At 46.0% G+C, this 18386-nt stretch overlaps 1 protein-coding gene across 2 annotated transcripts; it reads right to left on the reverse strand.

The window, feature by feature from the left end:
* Positions 1-3194: 3194 nt before the first annotated feature.
* On the reverse strand, positions 3195-15596 carry GPR61 (G protein-coupled receptor 61). Of its 2 annotated transcripts, XM_084852868.1 has the most exons (4): positions 15514-15596; positions 13960-14083; positions 10091-10223; positions 3200-5087 (listed from the first exon to the last, which is right to left on the reverse strand). In XM_084852868.1, the coding sequence occupies exon 4, from the start codon at positions 4672-4674 to the stop codon at positions 3310-3312; it is 1365 nt and encodes a 454-aa protein (XP_084708994.1). In that variant the 5' UTR covers positions 4675-5087; positions 10091-10223; positions 13960-14083; positions 15514-15596; the 3' UTR covers positions 3200-3309. The 2 variants fall into 2 exon arrangements, with proteins under 2 accessions (XP_084708995.1, XP_084708994.1); XM_084852869.1 differs by lacking the exons at positions 13960-14083; positions 15514-15596 and having other exon boundaries at positions 3195-5087; positions 10091-10280.
* Between the last annotated feature and the right edge of the window lie 2790 nt (positions 15597-18386).

Consider the following 18386-nt stretch of genomic DNA (forward strand, 5'->3'; position numbering starts at 1 on the left):
TCCAGCCATATAATGCTATGCTTAGAAGTAAGATTTCTTGCACATAGACTATATAGAACCGTAGTTGATCAATTGTCAGAAACCAGAGGAGCTGGATTAAGAGTCCTCACCACTGAATTCTGAAAATGAAATATTCTACAGCTCAGGGGGCTAACAACAGCATTGCTCCTTCAATGGGGAGGAAAGAGAGAGCAACAAGTGGAGTCTTTTGAGAGCATCATTACCTGCAGGGACCTGTTTGGTGGGCATGCATGAAAGGCCTTCTCCTCTTCAATTTAGCCTTTTACAATACATAGTTTTAAAGGTTTTACTGGTATTAGTAGTCTTATTTTTTATCATTTTAAGGTTTTATTGTTTTAAATTGTTGTACACTGCCTTGATGGCTTTTTAGTAGATAAGGTGGCATCTAAATGCTAATAATCAATCAATCAATCATAAGGGAAAGAGGCAGTGGGATGAAATCAGTTTTAAGCCATTGCTTCATATGAGTTGTGAGGTGGGGAAAGGCCTCCAATTCTGAGGTGTCTTCCAGTCTGATGCTGAACCTCCAGCAATGCCAGCTCTAAGGGAGGCCCTAACAAGTGTGGGGCGGGTGGGGGCGTTATGACTACTGATGCTTTGGAACTGCAGCTGAAGTGCCAATGGGAAGCCTCTGTATGGGTAGCAGAGTACCAGTGAGCACACCAGTTACCCAGAAAACCCTTCCTCTGGAAGCTTCATGAGGGAGACCATATTGTCTTAATAAGCAGCCATCCTACAGCAGCTGTGGAGGATGTGGCACCGCTGGATTCACAGAACTGGGACGGAGTTGGGGAATGCTTAAGGTGCCAGTGTGGTGTAGCAGCTAGAGTGCTGGACTGGGAGCCAGGAGATCCAGGTTCTAGTCCCCACTCAGCCATGGGAGCTCACTGGGTGACTTTGGGCCAGTCACAGACTCTCAGCCCAACCCACCTCACAGGGTTGTTGTTGTGACGATAAAATGGAGAGGAGGAGGAGGATAATGTAAGCTGCCTTGAGTTCCTTGCAAGAGGAAAAAAAGTGGGATATAAATGCAATAAATAAATAAATAAGGTGGGAAAGTCAATTCAGTCTGGAGCTAGCTGGACTCCTAGGCCCAACTTTTAATAAATGGCTAGAAGGCAACCAGAAAGGGAGAGATTATGCTGGGTGGGCTAGGGATGTACGGATTTTATTAAATCCATTCCATTTGGGTTTTGCAGACTGTTGGATGTCTTTTGTTCCATCATCTGCTCATTGACGGAACTGGAATTTTTTAGGGATGTATGAGAATTTCGTTCCACTCGGGCTAATGCACATTAGCACAGGTATGGATTTGTGCAAATCCCCCTCCCCCCCCCCCAGTAAAAAACAGTCTACAAATCCACAGTCTCCATATGACTTGGAAAAGGCTGGTCTGCTGCAGAATCCACAGGTTGGATTCACAGAAATCTGAACTCATGTGAATCCATTGCAGATTTCTCTGGTATCCCTAGGGAGGGCTATGTGGGAGGAAGAGGGCTATAAGGCAGTTAGGGAGATGAGGTCAGCTGTTAATCCTGGGCGGGCATGAAATATCTTCCATCCTTATCTATGAAAGCCCAATTGGTCACCCCTAGTTTCCAGTATGCGATGTCTTTTTTGCCTGCACAAATCCACTGGAAGCCCAGTGTTCCAGGATCCTAGGGAGAGAAGGCTGTGGGTCTGTGTGCTCCCTGCACAAAGACCTATTGCTTTTCCACCACAACCATCCCTTGCAGGGCCCTTTTCAGTTTCAAACTAGCAAAGCCACTAGGACAGGTTGTTTTCACTTTCCCCTACAGAAGGCAATGGCTTTTATCGAGCAAAATAAAGTAGCTCCAACTGGGGCAAAATCTGGCTCCTGCCTCTAATCCTGAGATTACCAAAGTCTGATGTACTTAGTACTGTAGAGCACGCTCCATGTGGCTTCTGTGGACTGTGGGTGCTTCCAGATGAGACCTTTTTTGTGCAATTGCCCTGCCTCTAAAACAGAATTTTATGGGGACTCCAGATGGCATTGCAGGCCCGCCTGTGTTTTTGTATTTGTAGCCCGCTTCCTCCACCATTTTTTCTTACCAGAGAAAATCCATTACGGGGGAAAGATGGAGTAGCCGCCCAATGTGTTTTGATTGGCAGCACTAGGAGCCATCCATTTGAAAGCAGCCTCATTTACTTCTGTGGCAGAAAGAAAATAAAACCCCTCAGAGTGACACTTTGCTAGCAGGGCACATACCTGGATCTTTAAAGCCTGTTCCTATCTCATAAAAATCTATTGTTCTGCCACAGCTGTGGCTCCCACCAACCCCTGAACCTTCTTGTGGCTCAGCCATGTCCAGCCCAAACAGCAGTGGGCATTCGCAGTCCTATAAGTCAAGGAACACCACCAGAAGGCAGATAGAAGAAGGGATCCTTCCTCTGCTTTAACAGGGTTAACTTCCCAGATAGAGAAGGTGAAAGCAAATGATTAAAAAAATTATGGAGAGAGCAACCCTATGGCGTTGCTCTAGACATGGTCTGTGGGGCCTTAGGACACTTCCCCCATCAAAGGTCAGAGAAGGGGGAGTCAGAGATCCAACCCCCCCCCCGCCCCCTCACAGCTGGCGCAGAAAGAACTGCACCAGCTGGCCTCTGAGATCAGAAAATCAACCTCAGAGAGGGGGGAAAGGGAGTCTTCCAGTGGGCGGGGGAGGAGACTGGAGAGGCCAGGATATGAGCTGTCCTAAACCTCTTTCAGCCTCCTTCCCTCTGCCTCTGAAGCACCATCACTAGATGGCCAAAGAAGCCCATCTAGCAAAAAATGCAATGACTGGAGGACAGGGAGGAGAAAATCGCCTCTGCCGCTCCTCCCACCTTGCCAGGTTCAGCCCAGCAGGGTGCTGGATACATGGAAGTCTCTGAGTTCAGAGGCTTCTGTCTCATGAGGCTGCAACCCACAGGACTCTGCCCTTAATGGCCAATACCAATAACATTTTGGAAATTCGTATGGGATAGATGGAAACTGCAGGAAGATTTAAAACATGAGTCAGTTTCTAACTCCAGACCTTAAGAATGTGTTGAGTTGGGAGTGCAGAGGGGAGGGGAGAGCAATTACCATCCCGCGTTGGTCAGAATTGAATGAAATGACTCAGATGCTAGTAGCAGCTGTTTCTTGACTTGAGCAGGGGGCTGGAGAGATAACGTTCCAATTGCCATGGCTGTATTTATTAAATACTCGCCCCACCACTTCATCAGCTGCTATGTTCTGCATTATTTCACACACCAGTAAAACTAAATTATCAAGTGCAAAACCAGCTACAGCTCAGGCTTGGGTGAACATGCTGCCCTGATGTAGCTGTCAGAGACAGTGATGTCACTGTTCATATGCTGGTCCAAGAACTCTGAGGTCTCCTCTGCAATTTGCCCAGGGATCCGGAAATCAATGGTAGGCTGGTCCCTTTTGGGGCTCGGGTGGGTGAGAGTGTTTCTGGCCTCAGCACTGGAACCCGTCCCTTGCAGGAATTGCAAGAAGTTCTCCTCAATGGAGCCTTCTCTGCTTGGTAACCTGAGGTCCTCCTCTGGTGGCTGCTTGAAGAAACAGGTGAGGTGCTTGCTGAGCTCTCCTCGGATCTGTCGGTTGAGGCACCCATAGAAGAAAGGATTGGATGTGAAAGAAAAGTAGCCAATCCAAGTCACCACATTCTCTGTCTGCCGGCCAGGGAAATGGGAGCTCAGCACAGAGTAGAGATGAAAGGAGAAATATGGCAGCCAGCAGAAGAGGAATTGCCCTCCCACGGCGAGGAGGATGATGACAGCTTTTCCACCCCCAAACGTCCTCTGAGGAGTAGTCCGAGGGGCTCCTGAGCTAGTCACCATTGTGGATCTGCTGCTAAGGGATTCCGATCGCTGCCGCGGGGTATCCATCCAAGTGGGGAGTGGGCCATGATGCATGGCAGCCACCCTGGCCACTTTGAACATACTGCAGTAGACAACCAAGATGATGGAAACGGGCAAGAGGAAGTAGAAAATCGCGAAGAAAACTACAAAGACTTTGCAGTAGGCGTTCCGGCTCCACTGCAAGGTGCAGCTCTGTCCGCCGTAGGCTGGGGCGCTGCTGGCATGGTCCTGGGAAAGCCACCCCAGGATGGGGATGATGGACATGGCTACTGCCTTGATCCAGACCCCGACCAGGACACAGGACACCAGGCCGACGGTCATCTTCACCTCATAACGCATGGGGTGCACCACGTAGTAGTAGCGCTCCACGTTAATGGCCGAGACGGAGAGGATGCACATGGTGATGAAGCAAACACTCAAGAACAGGTAGGTGCGGCACATGGCATCTCCAAAGACGGTGCCATCAAAGAAGGCTGAGCTGGACAGCATCGCCAGAGGCATCAGGGTGACGGCAGCCAGGAGATCCACCAGGCACAGGTGGAACACAAAGACAAACTTCCTCAGCGCAGGGGTCTTGATAATGACCGCCATAATGGCTACGTTGCCGACAATGGCAGTCAAGTCGATCAGGAGCATGAAGAAAAGGCCCACAGATTCAGAGGTCACATCTCTGGTCTTGGTGTCTAGGCTGGAATTGAGAAGCACCGAGCTCTGGGACGTCTGCAGCAGCCTCCTTACCCTGGCGGAATTCCGCAGCCACTGGGTGGGGAGAGGAGGCTCCATGGAGACTAGCAGCTCCCTTCACAAGTCCATCACCCATCCTATTCTGGGTCCCCAGGGAGTGATCAGAGAGAATCAGCGGTGGCGGTGGAGAACGAGCAAGCCTGCTCCCAGGAATCACATTCTCACCATCTTCATTGCCAACATTCAAGCCCAGTAGGACCACTGTGCAGTTGGAGGGCTCTTATATCTTCCAGCCCCATGCAGTTCTGTAAGCCATTATGCCCTTAGACCACGCTTCACTAAGCATGACTGTTTTCAACTCATTTTGATTGTCCTTCACTGTATAGAATAGCACAGTGATATAGAAAGACCATGGGATCAGTTCCAGTTATGGAGAAGGGCCCTTCCTTCGCTAACTGTGTAGAGCCTTACTGCATCTCTGGACATGCTTTTCCCCAGGGAAAGGTTAGCACCTACAAAGAAAAATATGTACAGGTTAATCACCATGTCAGCCCAAGTCCAGGGACTTTCTCTGAAAAGGTTCACACATTGGTGCTTGAATTCAGTACTAAATAATGAAGAAGACACTTACATTTTGCTCCCAAGTTTTAGGGTACCATTTCAGGAAACTTATTTGCACTGCCTAGATGGCTTTTTAAAAATAAGGCAGTATATAAATGTTAATAATAAAAATACTATTGCTAAGGAGAATGGTTATGCTATGAGTCAGGGGCATTGAACCTCTTTCAGCCCAAGGCCTGAATTCAATTTCGGAGAAGCTCTTGGGGGCCACATTCCAGCAGTGGGCAAGGCCAAAGGCAAAATGCGGCAGGGCCAAAATACCAAAATGCCAGCATATTTCAGATTAAAGCTCTTGCTGCCAGTAACTGAGCCTTAGGAGGAGAGGCATCCCAAACTTTTGGAATGGAGGAAAAATGTGCAAAAGCCAAGAAGAGACTATGAGCAAGGGGCAGGGACAAAGGAAGGGGGCTGGCCATCTGGGGACCCCCAGAGGGCCAGACTGAGACCCCAGGCAGACTGGCTTTGGCCCACAGACCTGAGGTTCTGCACTCCTGCTATAGGTGCCTATTGGACAGTGCCTGTGATGCAAAGGATAATTAGTGACACAGCTCACACATTCTATTTTTAAAAGTTCTTTACTGAATAAGCACTCAGCTGCTTTATAGTTCTACTATGGGAGCATTCACCCAATGTGTATGAACTATAGCAACCTTCAGCTCCAGGGGCTGTGGTTCCATCGTTCCTGCACCAGAACACACAGCCCTATAGTACTTTTGTTTCAAAGTGTGTGGGGGCGGGGGGGGGAATACAGACATGACTGTTCCTCTGCAGTAGAGCCATTCCACCCCTTCTATGGGCTTTTCCAAATGAGGCAGTTATCATGCGCTCATCATTCCCTACTCACAGCTGTTTATGGGTTCTTTAGATGTCCCTCCAGTTTAGCTTCTGTTGCCTAGCCAGCACTTTCAGTGAGTTTTTTTAGAGCAGGGAAAATGTGGTATTTAATTGTGAAAGCAAAAGAAAGTGCAATTTGCTCTTGTGCATTTGTGCTATTCTGCTATACCACATTGCCACCTAGAGGTTACATAGCAGAAAAGCAGGAAAGGGCACACTTCTTGTGTAGTGCTCAGATCTCAATTCTGCCACAAAAATGAAAATAGATACAGTGGATTAACAGCTGATTTCTATAACAGGTAGATTAAAAAATGCACTATGAAGGAACAGGGGGAGTGTTGCATTCATGGTAAAATGTTAGTGGGGCATGCATTAATCTATCTTTTTGATGACCCTTCAGTCATTCTGCAATGTAATCATACTGCAACGTAGGGTGCTAAAATGGGAGAGGTAGCAAGCTGCCAAAGGGCATGCCCGGAGTTTTGTCAAGTCACCTTGGTCCAACTCTCAGTCTCTCTGTTGCATTAGTTCACCAGAACATACTAGGACAGAGGGATCCAAGGTGTTCACTTTCCCTGTGAGAGTGATGGCAGCAGTATTATTATTTTTTAAACACTCTGGGCCCAGCACATGTTCTAGTCTCAGTTTTGTCTGCTACCCTGAAAACTGGGAACCAGAATTTCTCACAGAAAAGGAGCCAAAGAGTGTTTTCACACAATACCACTTAAAAAGCCTGTCCGAGTCTGTCACACTCTATTTGTGTGCATGTGTGAACATTGTTAACGTGGAACAGAATGCAGAAGGGAGCACATTTTAAACAGGCTGCATACTCTGCCTGATACAGGTCTTGCATTTCATTACTGATGTGGGAAATACCCCCCCCCCCATTTAAGCATCGTGAATAAACATGACTCATCCATAGTAATAAACACTGTAACTTGGGCTGACCAAGTTTCATGCTTTGAAAGCCTGAATGGGATTGAGGAGAACGTTCAGGCTTTCAAAGAGAACGGGACTGAGGATCACTGTGTTGTCCTATGACAAATGGTTGGGAGGGGCCGTGGCTCAGTGGCAGAGCCCCTGCTTTGCATGCAGAAGGTCCCAGGCTCGATCACCGGCATCTCCAGGTAGGGCTGGGAAAATTCCTGCCTGAAACCCTGGAGAGCTGCTGCCAGTCAGCACTGACAATTCTGGGCTAGATGGTCCAAGGGTCTGACTCAGAATAAGGCAGCCTCTTCTGTTCCTACTTGGAACAGATACCTACGCATGAAACAGTTTACCCAGTACTACAATGAAATCCTTAGGTGAATGGTGGTAGTGATTTGACCCAGGCTCAGCTTGTAATTGTGAATGTTTATGCTTTCTTTGGAATTACACATAAAGCCGCAAGGTGGGTTAGTGACTTTTAAAATATGGTTCTTTTAACAACACCTTCCTAAAATATTCTCCATTAGCAGTCTGCCTTATTATTAGTTTTTTTTGGTTTCAGATCCTACTGTGGAATTTTTAGAGAAATCATTTGGAGGTTATATTTTACCTTTGCAAGAAGGACAATTATGTATACAAAAAGGACATATATGTTTGGGGACCAGGTTACTTCAAGGACCGCCTACATCAATACAAACCTGCCCAAGCATTACGATCTGAGGCCTTGCTCACAGGCCATCTGTAAGATTGGTTTGGTTGGCAGGAACAATGGACAGGGTCTTTTCTGTGGTGGCCCCCAAGTTGTGGAAATCCCTACCCAGTGAGGTGTATATGGCTTCAGCTCTGACAGTTCAAATGGGTTTCAAAAACCCATCTATTTTAGGTCGCTTGTTTATCAGTTAGGTCTTTTAGGGTACAATCCTTTGTAAGTTGAGACAGAAAAAAGTCCTACAACTCCAAGCATTCCCCAACCACCCATGCTGACTGGGGCATACTCTGAGTTGTAGGACTTTTTTCTGTCTCAACATGCATAAGATTACGCGCTTATCTTTGCAATTCTAAAATTAACGAGTCTTTGGAAGAGTTGGCATTTTTAGTTGTTATGTATGACATTCATTATATTTTAACAGAACTATGTTTAAAATGATTTTTATGCTGCTGTCTGGTTTGATTGTCATTTGGTTTAATTGTATTTTATGTTTTATTTTTATGTGAGATGCCTTGTAAGAATTGTATCCTAAAAGGTGGCCAATAAATACTTAAATAAATAAAATTAATAAATACTGTAAGTTTGAGAAGACCATTCTCCTTTTCCTCTCTAACTGCAATTATGTAAACTTGGTAGGCTGCTTTAAATTGCATGGTTTTTAACAATCTTATTTGGAAAAAAACCCTGCTCAAAAGTGGAGATAAAATTCTGTGCTTTAATGGTTTATATAGAAACCAAGCTTCCTTTAGATTTTCTTCAGCAATTTTCTGTTTCTTTCAGATTGTTCCCAAAGCATAAAGCATTCTTTTCCTGCTTTAAGATAATTATTAATGCACCGACACAATTCTGGGTAGATATACCTTTAAACTCAATCCCCTCAATGCTACACCAATGCCTGATAAAAAAATGGAACATTATACTCAAGGGGGGATTCTCCAGCACATAAGATGGGGCAATTTCCTGCAGAACCCCTTCATTCTTTAGTATGTTTACATTTTCAACATAAATGCCTCCTCCATTTAAAGCAGGGGTGTTGAATCCCTTTCAGCCCAAGAGCTGAATTCCATTTCAGAGAAGTGCTCAGGGGCTGCATCCCAGTGGTCTGCAAGGCAGAAGGAGGTGGGGCCAAAGGCAAAAGGGGCAAGGCCAAAATACCAGCATATTTTAGCTGCCAGTAACGAAGCTTTAGGAGAGGCATTTCACACTTTTAGAATGGGAAAAAACTATTGAAAAGCTGGGAAACCACGGAACAATGGGCAGTCAGTGGAAAGGGGCGTGGCCAACTAGGGAACCACAGAAGGGGCGTGGCCAACTAGGGAACCGCAGAAGGGCCGTGGCCAACTAGGGAATCCCTGAAGGCCGGATTTGGACCCCAGGAGACTCTACAACCACGATTTAAAGGAAAGCTCATTGGTAAAGATTTGTTAATGTTTGTTTCAATTGACCAAACAGTTCAAAGCTGTGGCAGACTAGATATTAGCTTAACTGCATGGGGCAAGGGCAAATAGATGGCTACCAGAACCAGGAGGCATAATTACTAGGATTATGGAAAACATTAAAAAAAAATACAACACTTGGGCATTTCTGGCATTTTATGGCTATTCTGTGCATTAGCTGTGGGGAACTAATATTTACAGGTTCAAATGGGCTGTTGCCAAACAGCTCTGGCAGAGAGAAAGGCACTATTGCCCCAGACACACTAGCAGTGGTAATTCGTTACCTGACAGGAGCTCTAGTCATAGAAAGATAGAAAGCTGCCTTATACTAGGTGAGACTATTTCTCCACCTAGCTCATTGCCAGCAGGGAACAGCTCTCCAGTCCAGGATCTTGGATGGAGGTCTTCATCTATCACCTGCTACCTTATCCTTTTAACTGAAGATGCCAAGGACTGAACCTGAGACCTTCTGGATGCAAAGCATGTACTACACCATGGAGCTACAGTGTCCTCCCTAAGTCTTAACAGGATTGGGGATTTCCTTCAAGATGTATTTTTAAACTGACTTGCTTTTAGGTTTTAAGTTATCCTTTTTCATTTTATCTTGCATCTTATTCTTGTAAGCCGTCTTGAGCACTATTTGTTGTTGAAAGGTGGGACACACATTAGTAAAGAAACAATTTCTCTTTGCATTTGGCAAGAAATATTCCTTGAGGAAGAGCTGTGTAACCCAAAACACAATGGGAATTTGGCTATTCTTCTGGGTTACTAAATTTTCCATGAACTTTTATAGTCTTCTTTGCATCCGATTTTGGTAGATTCACCCTCTATTGTGGCTTGGAAACATTGACCTGGACAACTGTCACAAAGTGGAAGTGTCCAGAAGGTGGTGAACCATAACCTTGACATAAGTTAATATATTCAAAAGAAGGGGTCACAGTGTCCCCTCTGGTGGCTTCACTCCATCGAAATAGTTGTGAGAACTGACCTCCTCTGAATCTGTCAAACACTCCACCTTCAGTACAGGCCTTCCTGTGTTGATGCAGGGGCTAGCTCTCTCTGAGAGCAGGAAATCAGCTTCCTAGCTGGGCTGTACCATTTCCTGTATCCTTTGCTCCATGCTGTTAGATGAAAACAGGTACACTACTTTTTATATTAAATGAAAAAGTAGCTCTTCACTGTAACATAGAGAGTAAGTGATTAGGGTTATCTATAGGGTTATCTATAGGGTTGCGCAACCATAGAACCCACAAAATTATATCGGGTATTTTTTAACACATTTATGATTTTATTGATTTTTCTTATTTCACAAATACATCCACCAATACCCCCACATTTTTCACCCATGTTTTTTTGTTTCAAAATGGCCCTATCACCCAGAAAACACATTATTTTTATATTAAGTACCACGCCCCTTAATGTTAATGCATCATCAAATTTACTCCCAAATAATATAATTTTCAGAATTTCAAAATGAAATATATTCTACTAGTGAGTTTGTTAGAAAAGAGCAGCAGAAAAAGGAAGCTGAGTGTTCTTCCTAGGCAAGCAGCTACTTCTTGAGAATATGCTCCATTTCATTTCAGTTATTATATTTCTATACCGCCCCATAGCTGAAGCTCTCTGGGCGGTTCACAAAAATGTATTAGATGTGCTCCAGTAGTAGATACAAATTTGGTGCATGCCAGTAATGGAAACACAGACTACTTAGGATTCAGGGTGTTGTTTTCAGCCAATTTAACCCCACTGAAATAAGTGGGAATAATTCAGTGCAATCAGGTTATGGATCAGTCTGCCTTTGGTAATAACGATAAAAGTATCTAAAGTATCTCTAAAAACATCTGCAATTGGGAAGTATCCTGTGGATAGTGTCAGTCAGCTGATGCAATCTCATCACAAACTTCCATCATGTTAGTTTCCAAGCAAGGCAGTGAGACTGTGGGACGGGCCATGGTTAGCAGGTTAAGAACTATAGAACAGGGGTGGGCAGAAAGTAGATCTCCAGACGTTTTGTACTTCAACTCCCAATATTCCCAGCTACTGGTCATGCTGGCAGGGACTTCTGGGAGTTGATGTCCAAAACATCTGGAGACAGCTGGTTGGCCACTGTGTGAACGGAATACTGGACTAGATGGAACCTTGGTCTGATCCAGCAGGGCTCTGCTTATGTTCTTATGTTCTACCTTCTTCCTGCCTTTGCTGTAGAACAGGGGTTCCCAACACAGTGCCCGTGGGCACCATGACACCTGTGTGCACTGGAATTTTTAATTTTTCCCCAATTTTTTCAATATACATACATGGATTTATATGAAATGCATACAATTTTCTAACAATTATACATAGTCTTCAACAAAAGTGGGCTAAATATGTATGTATGTATCTATGTATTTATTAAATTTATTAATCGCCCATCTGGCTGGTCACCCAGCCACTCTGGGTGATGTACAACGTATAATAAAACAGTTTAAAACAATACAATTCTACAATAAAAACATTTTCTAAAATACCCTAAGCCACCCCAAATGCCTGCCTGAACAACCACGTTTTTAATGCACGGCGGAAGCTCATTAAAGAGGGGGCATGACGGAGTTCCCTAGGGAGGGAGTTCCACAGAGTGGGGGCCACCACAGAAAAGGCCCTCTCCCTCGTCCCCACCAGTCTAGCAGTCCTGGCTGATGGGACAGAGAGAAGGCCATCCAAGGCTGATCTTGTTAAGCGGCCTGTCTGGTGTTGCTGGAGGCGCGCCTTAAGATAGGCTGGGCTGGAACCATATAGGGTTTTAAAGGTCAAAACCAACACCTTGAATTTGGCCCGGAAAACAACTGGTAACCAGTGCAACTCCTTCAGCACTGGAGTGATGTGATCTCGCCAGCAGCTGCCTTTAATCAGGCGAGCCGCCGCGTTCTGTACCAGCTGCAGTTTCCGAACCGTCTTCAAGGGTAACCCCACGTAGAGCACATTACAGTAGTCTAAACAAGAGGAGACCAGGGCATGTACTACCGATGGGAGCAGATGGTCAGGAAGGAAGGGGCGCAGCCGCCGTATCAGATGGAGTTGATACAGCACTGTCCGGCTCACAGCTGACACCTGAGCCTCCATGAACAGCTGGGAGTCCAAAATGACCCCCAGGCTGAGGACCTGGTCTTTCAAGGGTAGCCGTACCCCATTCAACACCAGGTCAACATCCCCCAGCCTCCTCTTGTTTCCCACCAAAAGTACCTCGGTCTTGTCAGGGTTCAGCTTCTGCTTATTCCTCCCCATCCAGCCACTCACTGTCTCCAGACATTTGGTCAGGGATTCTACGGCCAACCTTGGTGAAGATTTGAACAAGAGGTAGAGCTGCGTGTCATCCGCATACTGATGACACCGCACCCCAAACCTCCTGATGATAGCCCCCAGCAGCTTCACATAGATGTTAAATAGCATCGAAGAGAGGATGGAACCCTGTGGCACCCCACAAGTGAGTGGCCACGGGTCCAAAACCTCCTCTCCCAGTGCTACCCTCTGGTACCTGCCGGAGAGGAAGGACTGGAACCACCGTGATACGGTGTCTCCAATGCCCAACCCCTCCAGGCAGTCCAGGAGGATACCATGGTCAACGGTATCAAAAGCCGCTGAGAGGTTGAGGAGAACAAGGAAGGAGCATTCACCCCTAACCAGAGCCCTCCTCATATCATCCACCAAGGCGACCAAGGCCGTTTCTGTCCCATGCCCAAGCCTGAAGCCCGACTGAAATGGGTCTAGATAATCGGTTTCTTCCAAGTGTGCCTTCAACTGCATCGCCACCACCCGCTCAATCACCTTGCCCAAAAATGGCAGATTTGAGACTGGGCGAAAGTTGTTCAGAACTTGGGGATCCAAGGAGGGCTTCTTTAAGAGCGGTCTTATCACTGCCTCCTTGAGGGCTGATGGCATCACTCCCTCCTCAAGGGAGGCGTATCCATTTGAAGGTGTCCATCTATATGCCACCTGTTTGAATACTGAAAGCATCCTCAATCCACTGCATTATAGGAGGTAAATGTTTATCCTTCCAATGTTGTAATATCATTTGTTCATTTCCATGAAGCAGGTAAATAATTTAAAAGAGTTTGTATATCAGTGAATATTAAAGACTGTTCCAGTACAATTTTTTTCTGTGTAATAACCTCCCCACAAAAAGAAGCAACTACTGGGCATTGCCAAAACATATGTTTAAAAGAAGCATTAGGTGTATTGCACCAGCAGCAATTCGCTGAATCAGACAATCCCTTATTAAAGAGACATTGTGGTGTTCAATAGACACAAAAGTTTTTGCTGAATAAGATGCAGCCTAAGATCCATAGACATGACAGATAGACACCAAAGCCGCAATCCACTGATTAGGCATTTTGTGGTGGTGCCCACAGCAGTTTCTCAAATCCCCAAATGTGTCCACGGGTCCAAAAAGGTTGGGGACAGCTGCTATAGAATAGAACTATTGTGAGAGGAGATGCATCTGGACCAAGAGGTGATGAGGAGCTTTAGTTACCTTCAGGACGCTTCCAGGCCAGGCTTTTTTCACACCATGACCCTGCCTCATTCACAGAGTTTTATGGGGGACCCAGGATAATATCATCTTCTACTTGTAATTCTCCCATGTTTTTCCATCAGTTCTATCTTTTTCCTTACTGCAGAAAATCCGTTAAGGAAGCAAAGACGGAAGAGCTACACAATGCCTCCTGATGGTTAATGCTAGGAGCACTCCACTGGGAAGCATCTTCAGTTCTACTCCATGAATTTCCTTTTCCATTTGACCCCAGCAGTTTTTCTTCTCACACACACTTGGGTTTTCTCTATGCCCATATCAACCTTTAAGAACCCACAGAGTGCAAGACTTACCCTCTTGAGTTGCACGGAAGCAGGGAACTGCTGACTGACCATCTTTCCTTCAAAAATGACCTTGTTGCAGTCCAGGAGATACTCCCCCTGAACACCAATTCAAAGATATTCTTGAAACAGATAGCTGGGAGAAAAGTAGAAAGCAAAGCACAGTCTGGTGATAGTAGTTTTGACTTGGCCTCAAATCATGTTAGCAAATGCAGCTATCTATGTTCTTCTGGGCTCTGTTATACCCATATGGGCACAATGGCTAAAGTAGGACCATGTCTGGTGGTGACACTGCATATAGGAGAAGAATATCCTGCCAGCTCGTTAGTTCAGTGCTCCTCTGAACCATTCTACAGCAACCATGGCCACTTGTGGGACATAACATCAGATCGATTCTTGTCTGTTATCTACTTTGTACCCTTTTACAATCTCTTCATCCTCACCTCTCATCCCAACAGCTGCTATCCACAGAGCAAACAGGAATGGAAGCTGCGATGCCCTCTGCTGCCCTGATCAGACCATGAAAACTAGGGGCTCTATCCCATTGCGCCTTTATGTCCAACCATGGACAAGCTTCCTTCTGGCTAGCATTGCTGGATGACTGTTCATTTAAAGAATGCTCCTTGTCTGTTTGTTTTTTAAAAGTGTCATCCTTTATCTCATCATTGTACATCATGGATTTCCCTTGTCCCCACTCCTCACACTTCCACAGAACAAAATATATGCTCCGTATTTCACATACTACAAGCTTCAAAATGTCTCTAATATCGGAAATTCTTACCTGGCAACCCTTCCGATTCACAAGCGATTGTGCAGGCAGGTAAACAGGACCTGATCTGTCTACAAGAGGGACCCACTCACACACATATGCACACACCCTCCTCCCCAGTGCCTGCTCACATGGGATTCCACTGTACTGCCTCCCAGCCTCAGCAAGACAAAGAGCTCCCAAGTGCTGGACTTTTAATTTCTTCCACTGCTCCTTTCTAATGGAAATATAAATGGGCAGTTCCTGCCCTGGCAGAGATGCCACTGCTCCAGTCCACCACCTGCTCCTATTGCAGGAACCTTACCTTGTGCTACCCACCTGTACAACGCCTTGAGACCCAGCCTCCTACTAGCAGGCCTCAGCTTGTTCTGGAGGGGAGACTAGCAAGGATCTTGAAAGCAGAGGGGTCTCCAGGCTGGTCCTCCTCATTCCGTTGCCCTGCTGCTGGTGAATAAACTCCCCACTTCAGATGCAAAAAGGATCCTCCCTACACAGTCCTGGCTTGCATTGCTCTCTTCCTTTAAAGCATATTCTCGGGTCCCCATATTTAGATTCCTCGGTGCCCATCTCCATAACCATCTCAGCTTCTTTGGGAGAAGGGACTGGCTCTGTGCTTTCTCCCATCAACACACACATACACATCAACACATACACATCAACACACACACACACACACACACTACACCTGGATGACAGGAAAGCACTGGCAATATCCTACCCTGAAAGCCTGCATGCTGCTACCTGGCCACAAGTGGCCCTCCCCTTCTCTGTGATCCAAGCATCAGCTCACTTCATACCTTCCCTGTGCAGGTTTCCAGCATACTGGGTACCTCTCTACTGCTTCTCCTCCACCTTAGCTGATGCACAGATCCACTGCAGTGAAGGGTGAGAGGCAGCCAGAAGCTTGGAGAGTGTCTCAGCTTCTGGGTCCTAGAACCCTTCTGATTCCCAGCTCAGTATCCCAGGTTTTCCATGTGCACAGCCTGATATGCCACAAGTGGTGGAAAGGATCTAAAGTTCAAACTTTAATAAAAACACTCAGGATGGCTAAAAACAACAGCCCACCATTCAGCAGCAGCCCTCAAAAATCATGACGCTGATCTAATAGTGAATTAAAAGACTTTTGTAGTGCTTCCCTCTCTCTGCATTCTTTTGATTATAGGAGCACACTCAGAAGAGGCTATCAGAGCTTTTCTTCTTCTTTGCAAACCATGAGTGCTACAGATTTACTTCTAAAGTTAAGAGTCACAAAAATGTAGCAGCTGACTGGTGCTCTAAAAAAGTGAGTGTTGCTAGTCTGGACACTTGACCACTGCCTAAAGCTGTGAGCAGGGGCTCTTTCAAATGTTCCTGGTTTCCTCTCCACACAGAGGACTGACTCAAGCATCTCTGGGAGTGGAATCATAGGTCTGTCCCTACCAGTGACAGTTGCTGTTTCCTGGCAGTAATTCACATGAGCACATCCCTACATCTTTTGGCCACGGCACTCAAGTGAAGCATGTTTCTAGAGATGTATGATCCGGCCATGGTCACACATGCCTTAGTTACATCCCATTTGGACTACTGTAATGTGCTCTACGTGGGGCTGCCTTCGACAACTGTTCAGAAACTTCAGCTGGTCCAGAATGCTGTGGCCAGATTGTTGACTGGGGCCGGTTAAAGGGAGCACATGACTCCCTCGTTACAACTGCTTCACTGGCTACCAGTTTTTTTCCAAGCAGAATTCAAAGTGCTGGTTGTGACCTGTAAAGACCCACACGAAAGTCATCCAGGCTACCTGAAAGACCACCTTCTCCCATACGAGCTTGCCTGGGTTTTCAGGTCTTCAGGAGAGGCCCTTCTTTCAAGACCGCCACCTTCACAGGTGCATTTGGTGGCTACACGAAAGAGGACCTTCTCAGTGGCCACACCCAAGCTGTGGAACTCCCTGCCAAGGGAGGCTAGGTTCGCTCCTTCTCTGGGCATTTCTTGTTGTTGTTGTTGTTCAGTCGTTCAGTCATGTCCGACTCTTCGTGACCCCATGCACCAGCACGCCAGGCCTTCCTGTCCTGTGCTCTCTCCCGGAGCGTGCTCAAGTCCATATTCATTGCATCGGTGATGCTATCTAGCCATCTCATCCTCTGTCCTCCCCTTCTCCTTTTGCCTTCGGTCTTTCCCAGCATCAGGGTCTTTTCCAGAGAGTTTTCTCTTCGCATTAGGTGGCCAAAATATTTGAGCTTCAGCTTCAGTATCTGTCCTTCCAATGAGCACTCAGGGTTGATTTCCTTTAGGATTGACTGATTTGACCTCCTTGCAGTCCAGGGGAAGAGGCTTCTCCAGCACCACAGTTCGAAAGCATCGATTCTTCAGCGCTCAGCCTTCCTTATAGTCCAGCTCTCACAGCCATACATTACTACTGGGAAAACCATAGCTTTGATTAGACGGACCTTTGTCGGCAAGGTGATGTCTCTGCTTCTTACTATGCTGTCTAGGTTTGCCATAGCTTTCCTCCCAAGGAGCAAGCGTCTTTTAATTTCATGGCTGCAGTCACTGTCTGCGGTGATCTTGGAGCCCAAGAAAGTAAAATCTGTCACTGCTTCCATTTCTTCCCCTTCCATATGCCAGGAAGTGATAGGGCCAGATGCCATGATCTTAGTTTTTTTAATGTTGAGTTTCAAACCAGCTTTTGCACTCTCCTCTTTCACCCTCAACAAGAGGCTCTTTAGATCCTCTTCGCTTTCTGCCATTAGGGTGGTATCGTCTGCATATCGGAGGTTGTTGATAATTCTCCCAGCAATCTTAATTCCGACCTCTGATTCATCCAACCCGGCATTTCTCATGATGTACTCTGCATATAAGTTAAATAAGCAGGGTGACAATAGGCAGCCTTGTCGTACTCCTTTCCCGATTTTGAGCCACTCGGTTGTTCCATGTCTGGTTCTTACTGTTGCTTCTTGACCCTCGTACAGGTTTCTCAGGAGGCAGGTAAGGTGGTCTGGTACTCCCATCACTTTAAGAATTTGCCACAGTTTGTTAAATCCTGCATTTAAAATGGGGCTTTCTGCTTCTGTTTTAAATGCAGGATCACCACTGACTCCATTTACATGCGCTTCCTCCGGCCCCTTTCTCCCTGTCTCTGAGTCTTCCATCATCTTTCATGTATCTGAGTCTTCCATCATCTTTCATTGATCTCGCTCCTCTTCTTTCTGCTTTAACTCTTTTCACAGCGGAAAGTGAAGCGGAACACAACCGGGTAATTTGATAGCTCATTATCTACAATCTATTTAAAAACAGAACAAAGGGCATTTAGTGCAGGAGGGTCATGGCAGGGTCACTATGTCATGTAAAAAGCCCACAAACTTCCGTGAAGGAACAATCTCATTCACAGGATAAAAGCCTGGTGTGAAGGAGCCCTCTATGTCCTTCCGATGGTAGACAAAGACCTTTTTATTCAAGCAGGCCTTTGGCATGTAAGTGGGCCTGTTGGGTTGGATGCTGCTTTTATTCTGTTATTGTTGAGTTTTTAACTGTGTTTTAATGCATTTATTTTATTATTGTTTTAATCAAGTTTGATATATGATTATAAGCCACCTTGAGTGCCATTTTTCTTGGTAGAAAGGTGGGGTACAAATCAAATCAGGCCAAATCAATCAATCAATAAGCACTGCCAAGGATGTGCCAAGTCAGTAGT

This window comes from Heloderma suspectum, chromosome 4 (assembly GCF_057233095.1).
Source record: "Heloderma suspectum isolate Gila_16-S chromosome 4, 16-S_ref, whole genome shotgun sequence".
Classification (NCBI taxonomy): domain Eukaryota; kingdom Metazoa; phylum Chordata; class Lepidosauria; order Squamata; family Helodermatidae; genus Heloderma; species Heloderma suspectum.

What these genes read in the sequence shown, in the direction of transcription:
- GPR61 (XM_084852869.1), bottom strand. Translation starts at nt 4,674, where the DNA reads ATGGAGCCTCCTCTCCCCACCCAGTGGCTGCGGAATTCCGCCAGGGTA.